The sequence below is a fragment of the Lucilia sericata genome, unplaced genomic scaffold, assembly GCF_015586225.1.
Source record: "Lucilia sericata isolate MDLA Ls3-8-SP2 unplaced genomic scaffold, ASM1558622v1 Contig000581F_arrow, whole genome shotgun sequence".
NCBI lineage: Eukaryota > Metazoa > Arthropoda > Insecta > Diptera > Calliphoridae > Lucilia > Lucilia sericata.
This window is the reverse complement of record NW_023994588.1, coordinates 192,193-214,016: the sequence shown is the minus strand read 5'-3', so window position 1 is coordinate 214,016 and position 21,824 is coordinate 192,193. Positions and strand designations below refer to the sequence as shown.

Sequence of the window (21,824 nt, the reverse complement as noted above, 5' to 3'; positions counted from 1 at the left end):
ACTAACTAACTACTAACTACTAACTAACTAACTACTAACTAACTAACTAACTAACTAACTAACTAACTAACTAACTAACTAACTACTAACTAACTAACTAACTAACTACTAACTAACTAACTAACTAACTAACTAACTAACTAACTAACTAACTAACTAACTAACTAACTAACTAACTAACTAACTAACTAACTAACTAACTACTACTAACTACTAACTAACTAACTACTAACTAACTAACTAACTAACTAACTAACTAACTACTAACTAACTAACTAACTACTAACTAACTAACTAACTAACTAACTAACTAACTAACTAACTAACTAACTAACTAACTAACTAACTAACTAACTAACTAACTAACTAACTAACTAACTAACTAACTAACTAACTAACTAACTAACTAACTAACTAACTAACTAACTAACTAACTAACTAACTAACTAACTAACTAACTAACTAACTAACTAACTAACTAACTAACTACTAACTAACTAACTAACTAACTAACTAACTAACTAACTAACTAACTAACTAACTAACTAACTAACTAACTAACTAACTAACTAACTAACTAACTAACTAACTAACTAACTAACTAACTAACTACTAACTAACTAACTAACTAACTAACTAACTAACTAACTAACTAACTAACTAACTAACTAACTAACTAACTAACTAACTAACTAACTACTAACTAACTAACTAACTAACTAACTAACTAACTAACTAACTAACTAACTAACTAACTAACTAACTAACTAACTAACTAACTAACTAACTAACTAACTAACTAACTACTAACTAACTAACTAACTACTAACTAACTAACTAACTAACTAACTAACTAACTAACTAACTAACTAACTAACTAACTAACTAACTAACTAACTACAACTAAGCTAACTACTAACTAACTAACTAACTAACTAACTAACTAACTAACTAACTAACTAACCACCAACCACCAACTAGCTATCTAACTAACTAACTAACTAACTAACTACTAACTAACTAACTAACTAACTAACTACTAACTAACTAACTAACTAACTAACTAACTAACTAACTAACTAACTAACTACTAACTAACTACTAACTAACTAACTAACTAACTAACTAACTAACTAACTAACTAACTAACTACTACTAACTAACTACTAACTAACTAACCTAACTAACTAACTACTAACTAACTAACTAACTAACTAACTAACTAACTACTACTAACTAACTAACTAACTAACTAACTAACTAACTACTAACTAACTAACTACTAACTAACTACTAACTAACTAACTAACTAGCTAACTAACTAACTAACCAAGCATATCGATGTTGGACGCTTTGTAAGTGAAAAAAAAGACTCGAAATCAGGCCTCAGTACAACTATGGTACACATTACATACATATAAAGGCGTAATTAGATAAATTGTAGTTTACTCTTCTATAATATGGGCAAGTACTTTGGACAAAAAAGGGTAAATATCATAATAGGATGATCAGCATATATCTAGGATCTAAGTGGTAATATCAACCGAAGCTGTAGCACTATTTTAGGACCGAGTTCCAGCAGTAAACTCGTGATAATATTGTGAGCAGAACGAGAATATGCAACAAAATTTGACGCTATGGCACTTTTTTGTCATTGCCAACTGTTGCAGCTGAGCCATTATAATCCAATCATCCCAAAATTCAGTAATACGAAATTATTTACGTTAAACCTCATCTAGATTTTAAAGAGATTTTTTTACGAGGAAATTACAAAATTAGGGCATGAGTAGCTAATTGGAATAAATTACAACTTAATTCAGAAAAAAAAAAACTTTTCTTATAGATCACAAAATCCCTGGAGATTGTTTCACCAAATGGTGTACTTATTGACTATTCATAAAATAAAACCAAAACATAAAATATTCACACAGATATATTACAGAAACGAAAAAAAAAATCCCACAAACTACTTAAGGTGACAATGAGGAAAATCTAAAGAATGAATGAAAAAAGAAAGCAAAAAGAAAAACTTACCGGCAAAACACGTGGTTTATAATGTAAATTTCTCATCTCCTGAAAATGATGCGAATAATAATCATCACGGTTCAATTCACGTAATTCTTCTGAGCCACGAAAATGTCGCGTCAATACCCGTACACCACGTAAATGGGTGTGTAATTGTGAGCCAAAAACTACAATGCCAGAGGGAGGAAATGCCTGGAAATGTGTTAAATAGATAAAAAGAAGGTGAAGATTTCAATAAAAGAATTTAGATTTTTCATAATAAATTGAACACGAAAGCTATTCGAGTTAGTTGTTGTGGTAAAATGGAAAATATAAAGAAAATTATTGCTTTTGACACATGTTTTGGTGAGCAGGGAGAGGTATTAAAATATTTAAATTTCTATGTCAACTTAAGTAACAAAGCAATTTACTTCCTTTTTGCTGTACAAGGGTATTATTAACAATTTAAGCTTCCTCTTAATGTAACGATTTTTTTCAAAGGTAAAATTTAAATAAATTACCCCAATATAATTTTTTTTGCTTTTTTTATATAACATTGTCATGTCATTAACAGCTATTGTGTGTGTGTTAGCTATTAAGAGAAAAAAATGAAAACACTTTATTGTAACTTACCAATTCCGTACACTCTGCAATACAATAACCACTTAATGGAAATGCCACCTGTCCAGGGGGTATGGCCATTTTATCTGTGTACTCAAGTCCCAATTCCATGACACCAGCATCAAATTGCCTCAGCTGTGAGACCATTTTAATGCGCAATCCTGAACTATCGACATGACCTATATTGTTTCGTTAAAGAAATCAACAAAAAATTTAAATAAATACTTTTACTCAAAATCGAAAAAAAAGTGAACAGAAAAAAACGAAAGTAAAATAATGATGATTATTTGTTTTCATTTCGTCGAACATTTTTAATATAGATATATTGTGTTGCAAGCAAAAAAAGGGGTTGAAAGTACAATTTATTTCGCACTCATGTTTGTTGGTGATTCTCCCTCATTCTCTATCTCTTATATGTGGCACTAAGTGGCAAGAAAATTTAAGTTCTTTATTGCCATTGGGTAGAGGAAGAAGTTTTGTTCTGGTATATAGTCTAGTCTAAAGTGTAGTCTATAGTCTAGTCTATAGCCTAGTCTATAGTCTAGTCTATAGTCTAGTCTATAGTCTAGTCTATAGTCTAGTCTATAGTCTAGTCTATAGTCTAGTCTATAGTCTAGTCTATAGTCTAGTCTATAGTCTAGTCTATAGTCTAGTCTATAGTCTAGTCTATAGTCTAGTCTATAGTCTAGTCTATAGTCTAGTCTATAGTCTAGTCTAGTCTAGTCTATAGTCTAGTCTATGTCTAGTCTATAGTCTAGTCTATAGTCTAGTCTATAGTCTAGTCTATAGTCTAGTCTATAGTCTAGTCTATAGTCTAGTCTATAGTCTAGTCTATAGTCTAGTCTATAGTCTAGTCTATAGTCTAGTCTATAGTCTAGTCTATAGTCTAGTCTATAGTCTAGTCTATAGTCTAGTCTATAGTCTAGTCTATAGTCTAGTCTATAGTCTAGTCTATAGTCTAGTCTATAGTCTAGTCTATAGTCTAGTCTATAGTCTAGTCTATAGTCTAGTCTATAGTCTAGTCTATAGTCTAGTCTATAGTCGTCTATAGTCTAGTCTATAGTCTAGTCTATAGTCTAGTCTATAGTCTAGTCTATAGTCTAGTCTATAGTCTAGTCTATAGTCTAGTCTATAGTCTAGTCTATAGTCTAGTCTAGTAGTCTATAGTCTAGTCTATAGTCTAGTCTATAGTCTAGTCTATAGTCTAGTCTATAGTCTAGTCTATAGTCTAGTCTATAGTCTAGTCTATAGTTAGTCTATAGTCTAGTCTATAGTATAGTCTATAGTCTAGTCTATAGTCTAGTCTATAGTCTAGTCTATAGTCTAGTCTATAGTCTAGTCTATAGTCTAGTCTATAGTCTAGTCTATAGTCTAGTCTATAGTCTAGTCTATAGTCTAGTCTATAGTCTAGTCTATAGTCTAGTCTATAGTCTAGTCTATAGTCTAGTCTATAGTCTAGTCTATAGTCTAGTCTATGTCTAGTCTATAGTCTAGTCTATAGTAGTCTATAGTCTAGTCTATAGTCTAGTCTATAGTATAGTCTATAGTCTAGTCTATAGTCTAGTCTATAGTCTAGTCTATAGTCTAGTCTATAGTCTAGTCTATAGTCTAGTCTATAGTCTAGTCTATAGTCTAGTCTATAGTCTAGTCTATAGTCTAGTCTATAGTCTAGTCTATAGTCTAGTCTATAGTCTAGTCTATAGTCTAGTCTATAGTCTAGTCTATTCTAGTCTATAGTCTAGTCTATAGTCTAGTCTATAGTCTAGTCTATAGTCTAGTCTATAGTCTAGTCTATAGTCTAGTCTATAGTCTAGTCTATAGTCTAGTCTATAGTCTAGTCTATAGTCTAGTCTAGTCTAGTCTATAGTCTAGTCTATAGTCTAGTCTATAGTCTAGTCTATAGTCTAGTCTATAGTCTAGTCTATAGTCTAGTCTATAGTCTAGTCTATAGTCTAGTCTATAGTCTAGTCTATAGTCTAGTCTATAGTCTAGTCTATAGTCTAGACTATAGTCTATATCTAGTCTAGTCTAGTCTATAGTCTATCTATAGTCTAGTCTATAGTCTAGTCTATAGTCTAGTCTATAGTCTAGTCTATAGTCTAGTCTATAGACTAGACTATAGTCTATAGTCTAGTCTATAGTCTAGTCTATAGTCTAGTCTATAGTCTAGTCTATAGTCTAGATAGAGTCTATAGTCTAGTCTATAGTCTAGTCTATAGTCTAGTCTATAGTCTAGTCTATAGTCTAGTCTATAGTCTAGTCTATAGTCTAGTCTATAGTCTAGTCTATAGTCTAGTCTATAGTCTAGTCTATAGTCTAGTCTATAGTCTAGTCTATAGTCTAGTCTATAGTCTAGTCTATAGTCTAGTCTATAGTCTAGTCTATAGTCTAGTCTATAGTCTAGTCTATAGTCTAGTCTATAGTCTAGTCTATAGTCTAGTCTATAGTCTAGTCTATAGTCTAGTCTATAGTCTAGTCATAGTCTAGTCTATAGTCTAGTCTATAGTCTAGTCTATAGTCTAGTCTATAGTCTAGTCTATAGTCTAGTCTATAGTCTAGTCTATAGTCTAGTCTATAGTCTAGTCTATAGTCTCTAGTCTAGTCTATAGTCTAGTCTATAGTCTAGTCTATAGTCTAGTCTATAGTCTAGTCTATAGTCTAGTCTATAGTCTAGTCTATAGTCTAGTCTATAGTCTAGTCTATAGTCTAGTCTATTAGTCTAGTCTATAGTCTAGTTATAGTCGTAGTCTATAGTCTAGTCTATAGTCTAGTCTATAGTCTAGTCTATAGTCTAGTCTATAGTCCTAGTTCTATAGTCTAGTCTATAGTCTAGTCTATAGTCTAGTCTATAGTCTAGTCTCTATAGTCTAGTCTATGTCTAGTCTATAGTCTAGTCTATAGTCTAGTCTAGTCTAGTCTATAGTCTAGTCTATAGTCTAGTCTATAGTCTAGTCTATAGTCTAGTCTATAGTCTAGTCTATAGTCTAGTCTATAGTCTAGTCTATAGTCTAGTCTATAGTCTAGTCTATAGTCTAGTCTATAGTCTAGTCTATAGTCTAGTCTATAGTCTAGTCTATAGTCTAGTCTATAGTCTAGTCTATAGTCTAGTCTATAGTCTAGTCTATAGTCTAGTCTATAGTCTAGTCTATAGTCTAGTCTATAGTTGTCTATCTGTCTAGTCTATAGTCTAGTCTATAGTCTAGTCTATAGTCTAGTCTATAGTCTAGTCTATAGTCTAGTCTATAGTCTAGTCTATAGTCTAGTCTATAGTCTAGTCTATAGTCTAGTCTATAGTCTAGTCTATAGTCTATCTATAGTCTAGTCTATAGTCTAGTCTATAGTCTAGTCTATAGTCTAGTCTATAGTCTAGTCTATAGTCTAGTCTATAGTCTAGTCTAAGTCTAGTCTATAGTCTAGTCTATAGTCTAGTCTATAGTCTAGTCTATAGTCTAGTCTATAGTCTAGTCTATAGTCTAGTCTATAGTCTAGTCTATAGTCTAGTCTATAGTCTAGTCTATAGTCTAGTCTATAGTCTAGTCTATAGTCTAGTCTCTAGTCTAGTCTATAGTCTAGTCTATAGTCTAGTCTATAGTCTAGTCTATAGTCTAGTCTATAGTCTAGTCTATAGTCTAGTCTATAGTCTAGTCTATAGTCTAGTCTATAGTCTAGTCATAGTCTAGTCTATAGTCTAGTCTATAGTCTAGTCTATAGTCTAGTCTATAGTCTAGTCTATAGTCTAGTCTATAGTCTAGTCTATAGTCTAGTCTATAGTCTAGTCTATAGTCTAGTCTATAGTCTAGTCTATAGTCTAGTCTATAGTCTAGTCTATAGTCTAGTCTATAGTCTAGTCTATAGTCTAGTCTATAGTCTAGTCTATAGTCTAGTCTATAGTCTAGTCTATAGTCTAGTCTATAGTCTAGTCTATAGTCTAGTCTATAGTCTAGTCTATAGTCTAGTCTATAGTCTAGTCTATAGTCTAGTCTATAGTCTAGTCTATAGTATAGTCTTTAGTCTAGTCTATAGTCTAGTCTATAGTATAGTCTTTAGTCTAGTCTATAGTCTAGTCTATAGTGTAGTCTATAGTCTAGTCTATAGTCTAGTCTATAGTGTAGTCTATAGTCTAGTCTATAGTCTAGTCTATAGTCTAGTCTATAGTGTAGTCTATAGTCTAGTCTATAGTCTAGTCTATAGTCTAGTCTTAGTCTAGTCTATAGTCTAGTCTATAGTCTAGTCTATAGTGTAGTCTATAGTCTAGTCTATAGTCTAGTCTATAGTCTAGTCTATAGTCTAGTCTATAGTCTAGTCTATAGTCTAGTCTATAGTCTAGTCTATAGTCTAGTCTATAGTCTAGTCTATAGTCTAGTCTATAGTCTAGTCTATAGTCTAGTCTATAGTCTAGTAAATAGTCTAGTATATAGCCTATTCTACTCTATAGCCTAGTCTAGTCATTCCTACAGTCTAGTCTATATCCTAGACTACAGTCTATTCTATACTCTATTCTATAGTCTACAGTCTGGTCTATAATCTAGTCTATAGTTCATTCCATAGTATTTTGTACAGATTATTCTATAGTGTGGTCTATAGTCTATACAAGTATATATTCAATTCAATAGTTCAGTCTGAAGTCAAGTCTACAGTTAAGACTATAGTCAAGTCAAAAGTCCAGTCAATGGTACAGTCTTTAGTTTAGTCTTCAGTCAGGTCTTTAATCTGATCTGTGGTATAGTTTTGTTTACAGTTTGCATGGTTTTTGTAAATTCGCATAAAATAAATTACTTCTTTCCCCCACTAATACATGTTTAATTCTTTTTTTCACCTACTTTCTTTTTTGCTATATGTTCAAAGTAAATTGGCTTTCGACTCCCATGTCCATGTTCATTTTTATTTATGTATGCAAGCATGCATGTATATGTGTTTGTTTGTGTAAAAGTTCACCCGTATCTACGATTACCTACACACGTACATATACTCACACATCCATCCATCCATACTTAAACTACATGTATAATGTTAACATAAATCACCTTTGACAGCTTTATAGATATATACGTACATATGTCAGTATGAATACCCACCTTTCTCTAGTTCAGGATTATTAAAATGCACCTCTAAACGTATATAGGGATTGTATGCTTTACCACCAATTGGCAAACCAGTCTCAGGTGGATATGTGAACGTACTGGCACCCATTGCCCACAAGGCAATGACTTTTGAACAGACTTTTGCTTCGGCCGGCAATTGTTCACAGTCACCGTTGTACAGTGGTATTTCGACATTCCAATCGGTTTCACAGTGAAATACCTCCATGTGATGTACGACACCGGGTGTTGTAATCAGTGGCTCAAATTGTACAATATGATGTTTTTGCTGTAGAAAATCATCAAGTTTTTGTATATGACACCAATAAGTGGTTTCTTTCACTGGCACCGGTACTTCATCGAGGGTTATTTCTATGTGCTTAAGGTCACTGAAGGTGTTGGAAGGGGGGAAATTAGGTTGAGTGTTAGATAAATTGAGGGAGAGATGTGAAATGAGAAAAAGATGAAATCGAAAATATCATGTAAAATATAAAATGAAAAATTAGGAGGAAAATAAAAGACAGAAGTAATAAAATGTTAGTTTTATATTTAAGTTATTCGTATCTAAGGTTCGGAAGAAGGACATGACATTATAGAAGGGGTATTCACTTATGGCTGTAACTTGCCTAGAGTGTATTTTTTAGACTATAGACTAGATTATAGACAAGACTATAGACTAGACTATAGACTAGACTATAGACTAGACTATAGACTAGACTATAGACTAGACTATAGACTAGACTATAGACTAGACTATAGACTAGGCTATAGACTAGGCTATAGACTAGACTATAGACTAGATCTAGTCTAGAATAGAATATATACTTATATAGACTATAGACCACACTATAGAATAATCTGTAGAAAATACTATGGAATGAACTATAGACTAGATTATAGACCAGACTGTAGACTATAGAATAGAGTATAGAATAGACTGTAGTCTAGGATATAGACTAGACTGTAGGAATGACTAGACTAGGCTATAGAGTAGAATAGGCTATAGACTAGACTATAGACTAGACTATAGACTAGACTATAGACTAGACTATAGACTAGACTATAGACTAGACTAGACTAGACTAGACTAGACTAGACTAGACTAGACTAGACTAGACTAGACTATAGACTAGACTATAGACTAGACTATAGACTAGACTATAGACTAGACTATAGACTAGACTATAGACTAGACTATAGACTAGACTATAGACTAGACTATAGACTAGACTATAGACTAGACTATAGACTAGACTATAGACTAGACTATAGACTAGACTATAGACTAGACTATAGACTAGACTATAGACTAGACTATAGACTAGACTAGACTATAGACTAGACTATAGACTAGACTATAGACTAGACTATAGACTAGACTATAGACTACACTATAGACTAGACTATAGACTAGACTATAGACTAGACTATAGACTACACTATTGACTAGACTATAGACTACACTATAGACTAGACTATAGACTAGACTATAGACTAGACTATAGACTAGACTATAGACTAGACTAAAGACTAATGTATTAACTAGATTATAATCTAGACTATACGCTGTAATATAGCCCAAACTTGTTAATTGACTACATACATTGTGGAATACTTATCAAAAGTTCACAATTTAAAAAGAGTACCGAAAAAGTTTTCGGATACTGAGTAATTTTTCTATGACAAAAGCACCTATATTAAGACTACTTTCCTTTGGTAAAAGTACTTGGAAAAGGTACTCAGATTGTAACTATTTTTCCTATTAAAAAGTATCCAAATTAATGTTTGGCGTTGAGTTTGCCAGCTCCCTTCTCTTAAAATTGCCTTCAGTGAACACCCCTATTATTCCACAAAAAGTTTTGTTACTCACGTTTCTGGTATAAGAATTTTATCAGCTCTCAATAGTTGCATCATTTTAATGCCCGACTCTTGGGAGGAAACATTTGGAAAGGGAAACTGATAATCTGTAAGTTCCAATTCAACTTCACCTCTGGCCCACATAACATACATGGTACCTTCCTAAAAACAAAACAACAATAACAAAATTTAAGCAAAAAATAAACCAACAATAAATATTAATTAAAAACATTTTAAAATCTTCTCACACAACACTTACATGCATACGAAAATCTGATGGATCACAGGTATCAAATTTCCTTTTAAACGCCAAAGTATATTCATCCATTTTAAAGAGTACACAATCCTGCTGATAATCCTTGTGTACAAATTTACCATCCGGACTGGTGTAGGTGTCCGTAACCACATTGAAAAAACCATTTTGATTTTCAAAAAAACAAATATCAGCATCTCCTATGCCACCACGTTTCGAGAAGCCCAAATAGAACCAACGATGCTGTTCGTTAAAGGCGTTTTGCAGGTGAAAAAGTACTTCTTGTTTATACCAGTCCACCATCCAGCTGAGTTTTATTTCTTTGTTGTCCAAATAGATTTCATGGAGTTTGGTGTCGGAGAGTCCTGTAACGAACACAAAAGACAAGAAAGAGAAGCAAATAAATTATTAATACCCGGTTGGAGATTTTTGGTAAAAAAAAAACAAATTTTATATAAAACACAAAATAAAATACCAATTAAGCCCTTTTCCTTAGAATTTCTTATGTTTCTTTTTTTTTTGGTTATTTGTTTTATTTGGTAAAATTGTAATTTATCTAAGGTTTCCTGTTCTTTTGTTACATTTCCACACAAATGTTGTAATAATTCAAAAGGTATTACTGGTTCCCAAGAAAGAACTAAACCCCTGGTATCTAAAGGATTTGTTGTACAAACTGTTGTTGTGTAGGTGTTATTTTTCGTCGTTGTTTGTTATTTAAATTGAAATTATAATTTTTTTATTAAAATTCATGCTGTTTTGTGCGTAAACATGTTCCTGTAAGAATTTTAAGTTTATTTTCATAATTAAAAATATTAATGACACAACAATGGCAATTATGATAATTTAATAGCAATCTTTTAAAATCCCATTTAAGAACATCATTTAACAATAAATTCAAAATACCAAGATGACAGCTAAGCAAGGAGTAGTTAGGGGGTGCAAATGGAACATTAACAAAGTGTTAGCAAAAAATGGCGCGTGAATACAAATTAACTTTGAAATGTTATTGACTTTAAGCATTAGCAGTTTATAGTAAAAACAAACATTTCATTAAAATTCTATATCGATTATTTAGACTTAATTTATGTATATAGCCCTTAGGGACTTTAAAGTTTCGAAGAAAAATAATTAAGTCAATAAGACAATAAAAATATTTTAAGCACTTTCACATGGTAAAACATTAGCAAAGGGTTTATTTAACTTTATTAAGAAATTTTTAATTCATAAAAAGTTTTTATTTTCACCAAAAAGTGGATTTAGCTCATTTGCACTGGCTATCTATATTTTATAAAAAGTAGATTTAGCACATTTGTCAACTTTGCTTAAGTTATAGAGGTATTGCAAACATTAACAAAAAATATTTGTTTTTATAGTTTTAATGCCAATAAAATACCCATTTAGCTTTTAAACTCAACTTAACGAAAAATATCGCTGATAACCCAATTTTGCTTTTTCAAATCACTCGGTGTTAAAAAATGCCACTTAAAATCAGTGATTACTTTTTTATTGCCCTGAAAACTTCTGTATGAGGTCATAAATATTTATGTGTACAGTGTCAGCCAGACTTTTGCATTTGCACATAAATAAATAAAATATCATACAACCATTATAAATAACAAATTGTTGTATATAAAATATTGACATATTGTCAAATACTTACACACATACATACAGTGGCGGCCATGAGGTTAGCACATTTGGTATCTGTTAAATATAAAATCAAATATTTCCTATAGTTCTTAACTTTTTTAACAAATTCTTTTTTATGCGTAACACATGTCCTTCGAGGATCACGACACATTACATTTTGTTCCACTACTTTGTTGCATATAGATTTTTTTCTTTCCAAAGTACATCTACCCCCAAAAAAATCTGGACATAAGTTTAGCACAAAATAAAAAAAATCATTAAAAAATTAAAAATAAAGCAAAGAAACCGGATAAATTTCCAGTACACACTAGAAATTTCATGACATAAATTTTAACTTTCAGCCCATAAATAGGCAAAATTCTTAGGAATTTGTGTTTTATTTGTTGCACCATTTCGTTTAATATGTTCCCTATTGGATTGGGATCTAGAAATTATTCTGGGCGCTGCAAACATGTCAATCTCGCCCGCTTCCAAGAAGCTCCTCTCTGTACTTTTAACATATTTTGGGTCATTGTCGACCAAAAAACGCCATTTAACTGAACTTTTGTCCACTAATTTTTTTACTAAAATATTTAACAGTCTATTTTGATAGTCATACTGATCCATTTGTGCATCCACCTTGCGTATAAAACCTCCACTACGCCCGGAAAACGCCTCCGAATTCGTCATATTTCACCCATTGTGTTTTATGGTTTTAAATGTACACTTTGGTTGTTGCTGCATGTTTGGAGTACAACATAATTACATTTTTCCATCAAATTTGATCCTAATAATCTTCAACTAGTATACTCCAATCATGCAGATAAAGCTAAAGTGTTCCAGAGAAATCATATATCACAATAGGGGGGAATTTCATGGTATTCATTGCATTTTCTTGGCGTGCTGTTGGTCCTATATTGATGTTGGATGCAGAAATGGATCCGTATGACTATCAAAATAGGATCTTAAATACTTTATTAAAAAAAATCGGAGGACAAAGATGGCGTTTTTTGGTCGACATCGACCGTAAATATGCTAAAAGTGCTGAGATGAGCTGCTTGGAAGCGAGCGGGATTGTCATGTTTGCAGTGCCCAGTATATTTTCTCGATTCCAATTCAATAGAGAACATATAACATGATATGGACCAACAAATAAAAGCAGAAATCACCAAGAATTTTGCCAATTTATGGGCTGAAAGTTAATATTTATGTCATGAAATTTCTAGAGGGTTCTGGTGAAGATTATGTCCAGGAGGAGAAATGATATTATCAAAATCTGCAACTATTCCACAAAATATAAAATTTTAAGTGCAATAAGATAAATATAGCCGGTTGTTTTGTTTTATTTTTAATTTTTTAATGATTTTTTAATTTTGTGCTAAATTTATGTCCAGATTTTTTTGGGGGTAGATGTACTTTGGAAAGAAAAAAAATCTATATGCAACAAAGTAGTGGAACAAAATGTAATGTGTCGTGATCATCGAAGGACATGTGTTACGCATAAAAAATAATTTGTTAAAAAAGTTAAGAACTATAGGAAATATTTTATGTTATAGGCAACATATACCAAGTGTGCTAAAATCGTAGCCACCACTGTATATTTGGGAATAAAAAAAGTAAACTTTTTTAATAAATATTAAATTTATGTAAGTTTTTATAAACGTTTAATAAATTTTTGGTAAAAAGCAATAATAATAAAAAACAGAAATGTACAACCCAGCAACAAATTGAGATTACATGACTCACAGTGGAGACAGGCAATTATCTAACCAACTAACTAACTAACTAACTAACTAACTAACTAACTAACTAACTAACTAACTAACTAACTAACTAACTAACTAACTAACTAACTAACTAACTAACTAACTAACTAACTAACTAACTAACTAACTAACTAACTAACTAACTAACTAACTACTAACTAACTAACTAACTAACTAACTAACTAACTAACTACTAACTAACTAACTAACTAACTAACTAACTAACTAACTAACTAACTAACTAACTAACTAACTAACTAACTAACTACTAACTAACTAACTAACTAAACTAACTAACTAACTAACTAACTAACTAACTAACTAACTAACTAACTAACTAACTAACTAACTAACCTAACTAACTAACTAACTAACTAACTAACTAACTAACTAACTAACTAACTAACTAACTAACTAACTAACTACTAACTAACTAACTAACTAACTAACTAACTAACTAACTAACTACCTAACTAACTAACTAACTAACTAACTATGTTTGTGTGCATCAAAGCCTTTTCATGATAATGTTCGATAAATTCTCTTTTCAGGAAAAACTAAAAAGAAAATTTTTTGTATATTCAAACGGTATGTTAGAAGGACATTTTTATGAGGCATGTTCAATTCTGATTTCTAACTTAAACACATTGATTTACTTTAAGGTGGCTACTTATATACATCTTTATATATGTATGTAGCATTTCCCCTGAAGTACATATTGTACAACATATTTTTTTTTAAATCTTATAAAATACATGTAACAACATCTCATTAAAACAATTTAATTTCTAATCCCCTAAACAATTTCATAAGACAAAATAAGAAAATTAAATTTCGTTCATGTGTTCATAAAAAAAACAATTTTTCATTTGTTGTCATTTTCCTACTAAAACAGCCTACTTACCTATGGGGACTTGTATAACTCTATTTAATTTTTGACAAAAATTACTAAAAGAAATACAACATTTTATCCTAAAAAAATATTTTTAAACAAAAGCAAAGGAGAAAAAACCCCTTAAGGATTTCAAAAAACCACAAAACAAGAAACTAAATTAAAAAGTTTTTGTTTGACCAAACCAACAAAAAATATTTCTTCTTGTATTTTGATTTCTTGCCAAAAAAAAAAAAAAACATAACAAAAAATTATAAATAAAATTCCTCAAAACCGAAGTAAAAGAATGAAGGGAAATAAAAACTCTGTAATAATATTAATTTTAATTCTATTTACATTATTACTAAGTAAAAGGATTTTAAAGTGAAAAACTTTTGTGATATAGAAACTAAACAAAAGAAAATTTAAATAAATAAATCTTGAGAAAAATAAAAAGAATTTGTTACAAGAAAAACATGTCACGTTGTGTCATGATTATGCTTGTAGTTATAGTGCTGGCAGCAGCAGCAGATACCAATCACAAGTTAGAGAGAATTGGTTACTTTATTTTTTGGGGATTCTGTTACAGTCACAAAGATAAAATATGTTGAAATCTATAGACAAATTGTAAATACCATGATATTTTATATGTGATTGTCTAGTGAAAGACAAGAAAAAAACAAGAAACCCAAAAATGAAGAAATAAAAACAAAATACCAGTGGCAAGGATATGAAAAACACATCTATTAAAGGCAGCTATTCTTAAACTGAGGGCAAAACAAAAATGTGTGAATTCGAGTTTTGAAAGTTAGTGCTTTTTCTCACACCCTTTAAGAACCTCTGCCTTAAATGCCATTTATATCAGTCACACAGTCTAGTTGAATCTTAGCCAACCAGCCAGTCATCCATCTCCATCTACATTTTTAACATGATTTTACATTGTATATCAGGGATGGAAAACTCACATGTTGATTTGACTAAAAACTGGGCAATAGACTAGACAATAGACTAGACAATAGACTAGACAATAGACTAGACTACAGACTAGACTATAGACTAGACTATAGACTAGACTATAGACTAGACCATAGACTAGACTATAGACTAGACTATAGACCAGACCATAGACTAGACTATAGACTAGACTATAGACTAGACCATAGACTAGACTATAGACTAGACTATAGACTAGACTATAGACTAGACTATAGACTAGACTATAGATTAGACTATAGACTAGACTATAGACTAGACTATAAACTAGACTATAGACTAGACTATAGACTAGACAATAGACTAGACTATAGACTAGACAATAGACTAGACAATAGACTAGACAATAGACTAGACAATAGACTAGACAATAGACTAGACAATAGACTAGACAATAGAATAGACAATAGACTAGGCAATAGACTAGGCAATAGACTAGGCAATAGACTAGACAATATACTAGACAAAAGACTAAACAATGGACTAGACAATAGACTAGACAATAGACTAGAAAATGGACTAGAAAATAGACTAGACAATAGACTAGACAATATACTAGACAATAGACTAGACAATAGACTTGGCAATAGACTAGGCAATAGACTAGACTATAGACTAGACAAAAGACTAGACAATAGACTAGATAATAGACTAGACAATAGACTAGACAATAGACTAGACAATAGACTAGACAATAGAATAGACAATAGACTAGACAATAGACTAGACAATAGACTAGACAATAGACTAGACAATAGACTAGACAATAGAGTAGACAATAGACTAGATAATACACTAGACAATAGACTAGACAATAGACTAGACAATAGACTAGACAATAGACTAGACAATAGACTAGACAATAGACTAGACAATAGACTAGACAATAGACTAGACAATAGACTAGACAATAGACTAGATAATACACTAGACAATAGACTAGACAATAGACTAGACAATAGACTAGACAATAGACTAGACAATAGACTAGACAATAGACTAGATAATAAACTAGACAATAGACTAGACAATAGACTAGATAATAGACTAGACAATAGACTAGACAATAGACTAGACAATAGACTAGATAATACACTAGACAATAGACTAGACAATAGACTAGACAATAGACTAGACAATAGACTAGACAATAGACTAGACAATAGACTAGACAATAGACTAGACAATAGACTAGACAATAGACTAGACAATAGACTAGATAATACACTAGACAATAGACTAGACAATAGACTAGACAATAGACTAGACAATAGACTAGACAATAGACTAGACAATAGACTAGACAATAGACTAGATAATAAACTAGACAATTGACTAGACTATAGAATTTTCAGCAGAAGTTTGTATAAAAGAAAGAGTTCTGAAAATGTCGTGTACATTGGAATTTTTCAATATCAAAAAGTACTGAAAAAGTCTCTTTAGTACTGAATTTTCCATGCCTGTTGTATAAATAAATTTGAAGGAACTAGTAAAAGTACTCATACTCATCTAGAACTTGGGTTTTACAGTACATCTTAAAAATACTAAACATCATTTAGTAAATTGGGTTAAAATTATTTACGTTGTTAGAATTTCGTAACATTGTTTAAGAGCTGAGCAATACACATAGTTTTTCTAAACAATGTGTATTTCCTTTTCCAATATTTATTCCTTTAGCTATTTCCTCAATTTATGATGTTGTTTTGTTGTTTTTCTATCATCTACTTTTGTAGCTCAACATCTTGTAAATAAAAACGGAAACATTTTGTTTTATTTGGTATTTTTTTTTTTGAGAATGTAGAAATAACATGATTTTGTTAAGCATACTTCAGTCTAATAGTCATTGATATATGACAAGTGTATGGGCTCGAATATAAGGACGAAATGTATTTATTTATTTATGTGTGTGTGTCTGTCTCTCTATCGGTAAATGTGTTTTTGGAATTTTAGGAAAAACCCTTAAAATTAACTTTTATTTAATAAGAATGAGTAGAATGTGTTTGTTTTATAGACATTTTATTTCATAGTATTCTGCACGAGTATTTGGCAAAGCATGTGATTTAATATCATTATCATAAAACAAAGTTTTTGGTTTTTTCTTTTATACGAATATCCCTGGTTTTACAGTGATTAATAAACATGGTGAATTTATAGAAACATTTTTCAAATTATGACAATTTTCTAAAAAATTTTATAAAAAAATGCAAATTTTTGAACAGTTTTGTCTATTTTTATGAAAAGAGAATTTTCTTTCAAAAATTTTTTTATTTACTAGAATTTTGTATAAAAAAGAAATTTCTCGAAAATCTTCCATAAAACAGAATTTTCTCCAACATTTTCTTTAAAGAAGATAATTTTCTCGAAAATTTTTCTATAAGGAAGAAATTTTCCCGAAAAACTTTCTTTAAATAAAGAGAATTTGCTCGAAAATTTTGTATAAAAAGAAGAGAATTTTCTCGAAAATTTTCTATAAAAAGAAGAGAATATTCTCGATAATTTTCTATAAAAAGAAAAGAATTTTCTCGAAAATTTTCTATAAAAAAAAGAGAATTTTCTCGAAAATTTTCCATAAAAAGAAGAGAATTTTCTCGAAAATTTTCTATAAAAGGAAGAGAATTTTCTCGAAAATTTTCTATAAAAGGAAGAGAATTTTCTCGAAAATTTTCTATAAAAAGAAGAGAATTTTCTCGAAAATTTTCTGTAAAAAGAAGAGAATTTTGTCGAAAATTTTCTGTAAAAAGAAGAGAATTTTGTCGAAAATTTTCTGTAAAAAGAAGAGAATTTTGTCGAAAATTTTCTGTAAAAAGAAGAGAATTTTCTCGAAAATTTTCTATAAAAAGAAGAGAATTTTCTCGAAAATTTTCTATGAAAAAGAAAATTTTTCTATGAAAAAGAGAATTTTCTCGAAAATTTTCCATGAAAAAGAGAATTTTCTCGAAAATTTTCTATGAAAAAGAGAATTTTCTCAAAAATTTTCTATAAAAAAGATAATTTTCTCGAAAATTTTCAATAAAAAAGATAATATTCTCGAAAACTTTCTATAAAAAAGATAATTTTCTCGAAAATTTTCTATAAAAGAGAGAATTTTCTCGAAAATTTTCTTTAAAAAAGAGTATTTTCTCGAAAATTTTTTATAAAAAAGAGTATTTTCTCGAAAATTTTCTAAAAAAGAGAATTTTCTCGAAAATTTTCTAAAAAAGAGAATTTTCTCGAAAACTTTCTAAAAAAAAAGGAATTTTCTCGAAAATTTTAAAAAAAAGGGAATTTTCTCGAAAAAAGAGAATTTTTTAAAAATTTTCTATAAAAAAAAAAATTTTATCGAAAAATTTCTATAAAAAAGAGAATTTTTTTGAAAATTTTCTATAAAAAAGAGAATCTTCTCCAAAATTTTCTGTGAAAAGAAAATCTTTTCGAACATTTGCTGTGAAAAAAGAGTTTTCTCGAAAATTTTCTATGGAGAAGAGAATTTTCTCGAAAATTTTCTATAAAAAAGAGAATTTTCTAGAAAATTTTCTATAAAAAAGAGAGTTTTCTCGAAAATTTTCTATAAAAAAGAAAATTTTCTATAAAAAGGAGAGTTTTCTCGAAGATTTTCTATTAAAAAGAGAATTTTCTGGAAAATTTTCTATAAAAAGGAGAATTTTCTATTAAAAAGAGAATTTTTCGAAAATTTTCTATAAAGAAGAGAATTTTCTAGAAATTTTTCTATAAAGAAGAGAATGACCATTTTTGTCTTTTGTTTTGAACTATTATTTTGAATAAATTTTCCCGTTTATTTAGTCTATTAAGATAACTAAATTAAAATAGGCTTTATCATCTTCACTGTGTATTATGAGAAAATTCCCCTAAAACTATTCTTTGCTTTATTTCGTTTCATCTGTTTTTTTCTGTTTATTCATTGTGACATCTGTTAGTTTTCCATTATTGCCTTTCTATCCCATTATGCCTCAATGGAAATTTAAATAAATTTATTTACATATTTATATACTATAGACAACACATATACATACATACATATTTATTTGTGAGTATGTTGTATTATCAGTTTAGGAAAAAAAACAAATTTATTAAAGCCACTCACAGTTTTTGTAAAAATGTTAATATTTTAACACTTGCTCTTTAGAGACTTGTAGTCTAGACAATCACTCGAAACTGTGACAACCTTTAGTTCACACTACTATTTGGGGTGGAATTGCTTGTTGTTATAATTTTGTGTCGTTTTAGAAAAGATTAAAATCCTTAAAAGTTTTGCTTAGCTAAAATATAATATTATAATTAACATAATATTATCATAATTATTATTAGCTTTTATTGTTGAGGCATTAGATAGTTTAAGGTTAGAGTTTTTTTTCTAGTTTAATAATTTATGATTTTGTAAGATAAAGTTTGCGAAATTTTGTTTATAATTGCTGTGTGATTATGAAAATTATAATTTGATTTTTTAAGATAAATTTTTAAACATAAAATTTTAGTTTAACAGAATTTCTGTAAAAGAATTCATTGAATGTCTAAATTAGATATTTTGTTTTAATACTTTTGACCACTTTATTTCTGACTTAATAAGCTCCATTACATGTCAAACAATACAAAATAATCTTCATTACTAAATGTTCTACCAGACATTTAAAGAGCAAAATTTATCATTATATTGCCAAACAAGTTAATCCTCTAACCAATTAGAATTCTCCAAATAACAAAGGCTCTTAAGACCCAGCTTGTTTTGAAATCTTATCAAAAAGCCATTAAAATACCTTTTGTGCATATTTTACGAAATTAAATTTATTTGACAAATTTTCTACTTTAACGCCATATCCCATCATAACAACATCTCAACTAGATAAATAAATAAGAAAGTTAATGTTTTTCCCCATTTTATAATAATGACAATTTTTGTAAACAACAACAATAACAGAAAAACGCATAATCTTTTTGAAACCTTTTGTTTTTTTATTTATATTATATTATTTTATTTTTTGTTCTTTTTAGCTTTTGCTTTAACATTGCTGTTTAAATCTTTATTAATTTAATAAGATTTTCTTTGAAAACAAAAAAAGTAAAAATTTTTTAGAATTTTCTTTTACTCTGTGGCATTTGCTAATGTGTTTAGCATATTTTCACAGGAAAAAAACAACAGGAAAACAATTTGAAATATTTTCATTATAATGTTTGCCAACAATCATCACAATTTACGCATCATCATACCGAATCTTGAGAAATTATCATTATTGTGATGATGAAGAGATCATGACACATACATGAGTATTAAATTATATATAAATTCTTATGTACATAAATAAGTAAATATATAAAGGAATGACAAAATCATTTGGAGTAAATGTAATTTTTTCACTTGACAGAAATTGTTGTGGCACAGTGGGGAAGAAAAGAAATACCACTAACGTAAATTATTTTACTATCTATAGTCTAGTCTATAGTCTAGTCTATAGTCTAGTCTATAGTCTAGTCTATAGTCTAGTCTATAGTCTAGTCTATAGTCTAGTCTATAGTCTAGTCTAGTCTAGTCTATAGTCTAGTCTATAGTCTAGTCTATAGTCTAGTCTATAGTCTAGTCTATAGTCTAGTCTATAGTCTAGTCTATAGTCTAGTCTATAGTCTAGTCTATAGTCTAGTCTATAGTCTAGTCTATAGTCTAGTCTATAGTCTAGTCTATAGTCTAGTCTATAGTCTAGTCTATAGTCTAGTCTATAGTCTAGTCTATAGTCTAGTCTATAGTCTAGTCTATAGTCTAGTCTATAGTCTAGTCTATAGTCTAGTCTATAGTCTAGTCTATAGTCTAGTCTATAGTCTAGTCTATAGTCCTAGTCTATAGTCTAGTCTATAGTCTAGTCTATAGTCTAGTCTATAGTCTAGTCTATAGTCTAGTCTATAGTCTAGTCTATAGTCTAGTCTATAGTCTAGTCTATAGTCTAGTCTATAGTCTAGTCTATAGTCTAGTCTATAGTCTAGTCTATAGTCTAGTCTATAGTCTAGTCTATAGTCTAGTCTATAGTCTAGTCTATAGTCTAGTCTATAGTCTAGTCTATAGTCTAGTCTATAGTCTAGTCTATAGTCTAGTCTATAGTCTAGTCTATAGTCTAGTCTATAGTCTAGTCTATAGTCTAGTCTATAGTCCTAGTCTATAGTCTAGTCTATAGTCTAGTCTACTATAGTCTAGTCTATAGTCTAGTCTATAGTCTAGTCTATAGTCTAGTCTATAGTCTAGTCTATAGTCTAGTCTATAGTCTAGTCTATAGTCTAGTCTATAGTCTAGTCTATAGTCTAGTCTATAGTCTAGTCTATAGTCTAGTCTCTAGTCTAGTCTATAGTCTAGTCTATAGTCTAGTCTATAGCTAGTCTATAGTCTAGTCTATAGTCTAGTCTATAGTCTAGTCTATAGTCTAGTCTATAGTCTAGTCTATAGTCTAGTCTATAGTCTAGTCTATAGTCTAGTCTATAGTCTAGTCTATAGTCTAGTCTAGTCTATAGTCTAGTCTATAGTCTAGTCTATAGTCTAGTCTATAGTCTAGTCTATAGTCTCTAGTCTATAGTCTAGTATAGTCTAGTCTATAGTCTAGTCTATAGTCTAGTCTATAGTCTAGTCTATAGTCTAGTCTATAGTCTAGACTATAGTCTAGTCTATAGTCTAGTCTATAGTCTAGTCTATAGTCTAGCCTATAGTCTAGTCTATAGTCTAGACTCATAGTCTAGTCTATAGTCTAGTCTAAGTCTAGTCTATAGTCTAGTCTATAGTC

General features: G+C 29.9%; 1 protein-coding gene across 7 annotated transcripts in view; it reads right to left on the bottom strand.

Moving 5' to 3' along the window:
- LOC119606407 (tyramine beta-hydroxylase) overlaps nucleotides 1-21,824 on the bottom strand; it is a 127,626-nt gene that overhangs the window by 23,311 nt on the left and 82,491 nt on the right. For all 7 annotated transcript variants that reach the window (XR_005231644.1, XR_005231643.1, XM_037959915.1 and 4 more), the window contains 5 exons: nucleotides 9,820-10,178; nucleotides 9,574-9,722; nucleotides 7,701-8,092; nucleotides 2,638-2,804; nucleotides 2,035-2,217 (listed from right to left, as the gene is read on the bottom strand). Coding sequence is in view for 5 of the 7 variants with exons in the window: in XM_037959911.1 (XP_037815839.1) it covers nucleotides 2,035-2,217; nucleotides 2,638-2,804; nucleotides 7,701-8,092; nucleotides 9,574-9,722; nucleotides 9,820-10,178 (1,250 nt within the window). In the remaining 2 variants the exon portion in view is untranslated. The remainder of the gene's footprint in view (nucleotides 1-2,034; nucleotides 2,218-2,637; nucleotides 2,805-7,700; nucleotides 8,093-9,573; nucleotides 9,723-9,819; nucleotides 10,179-21,824) is intronic.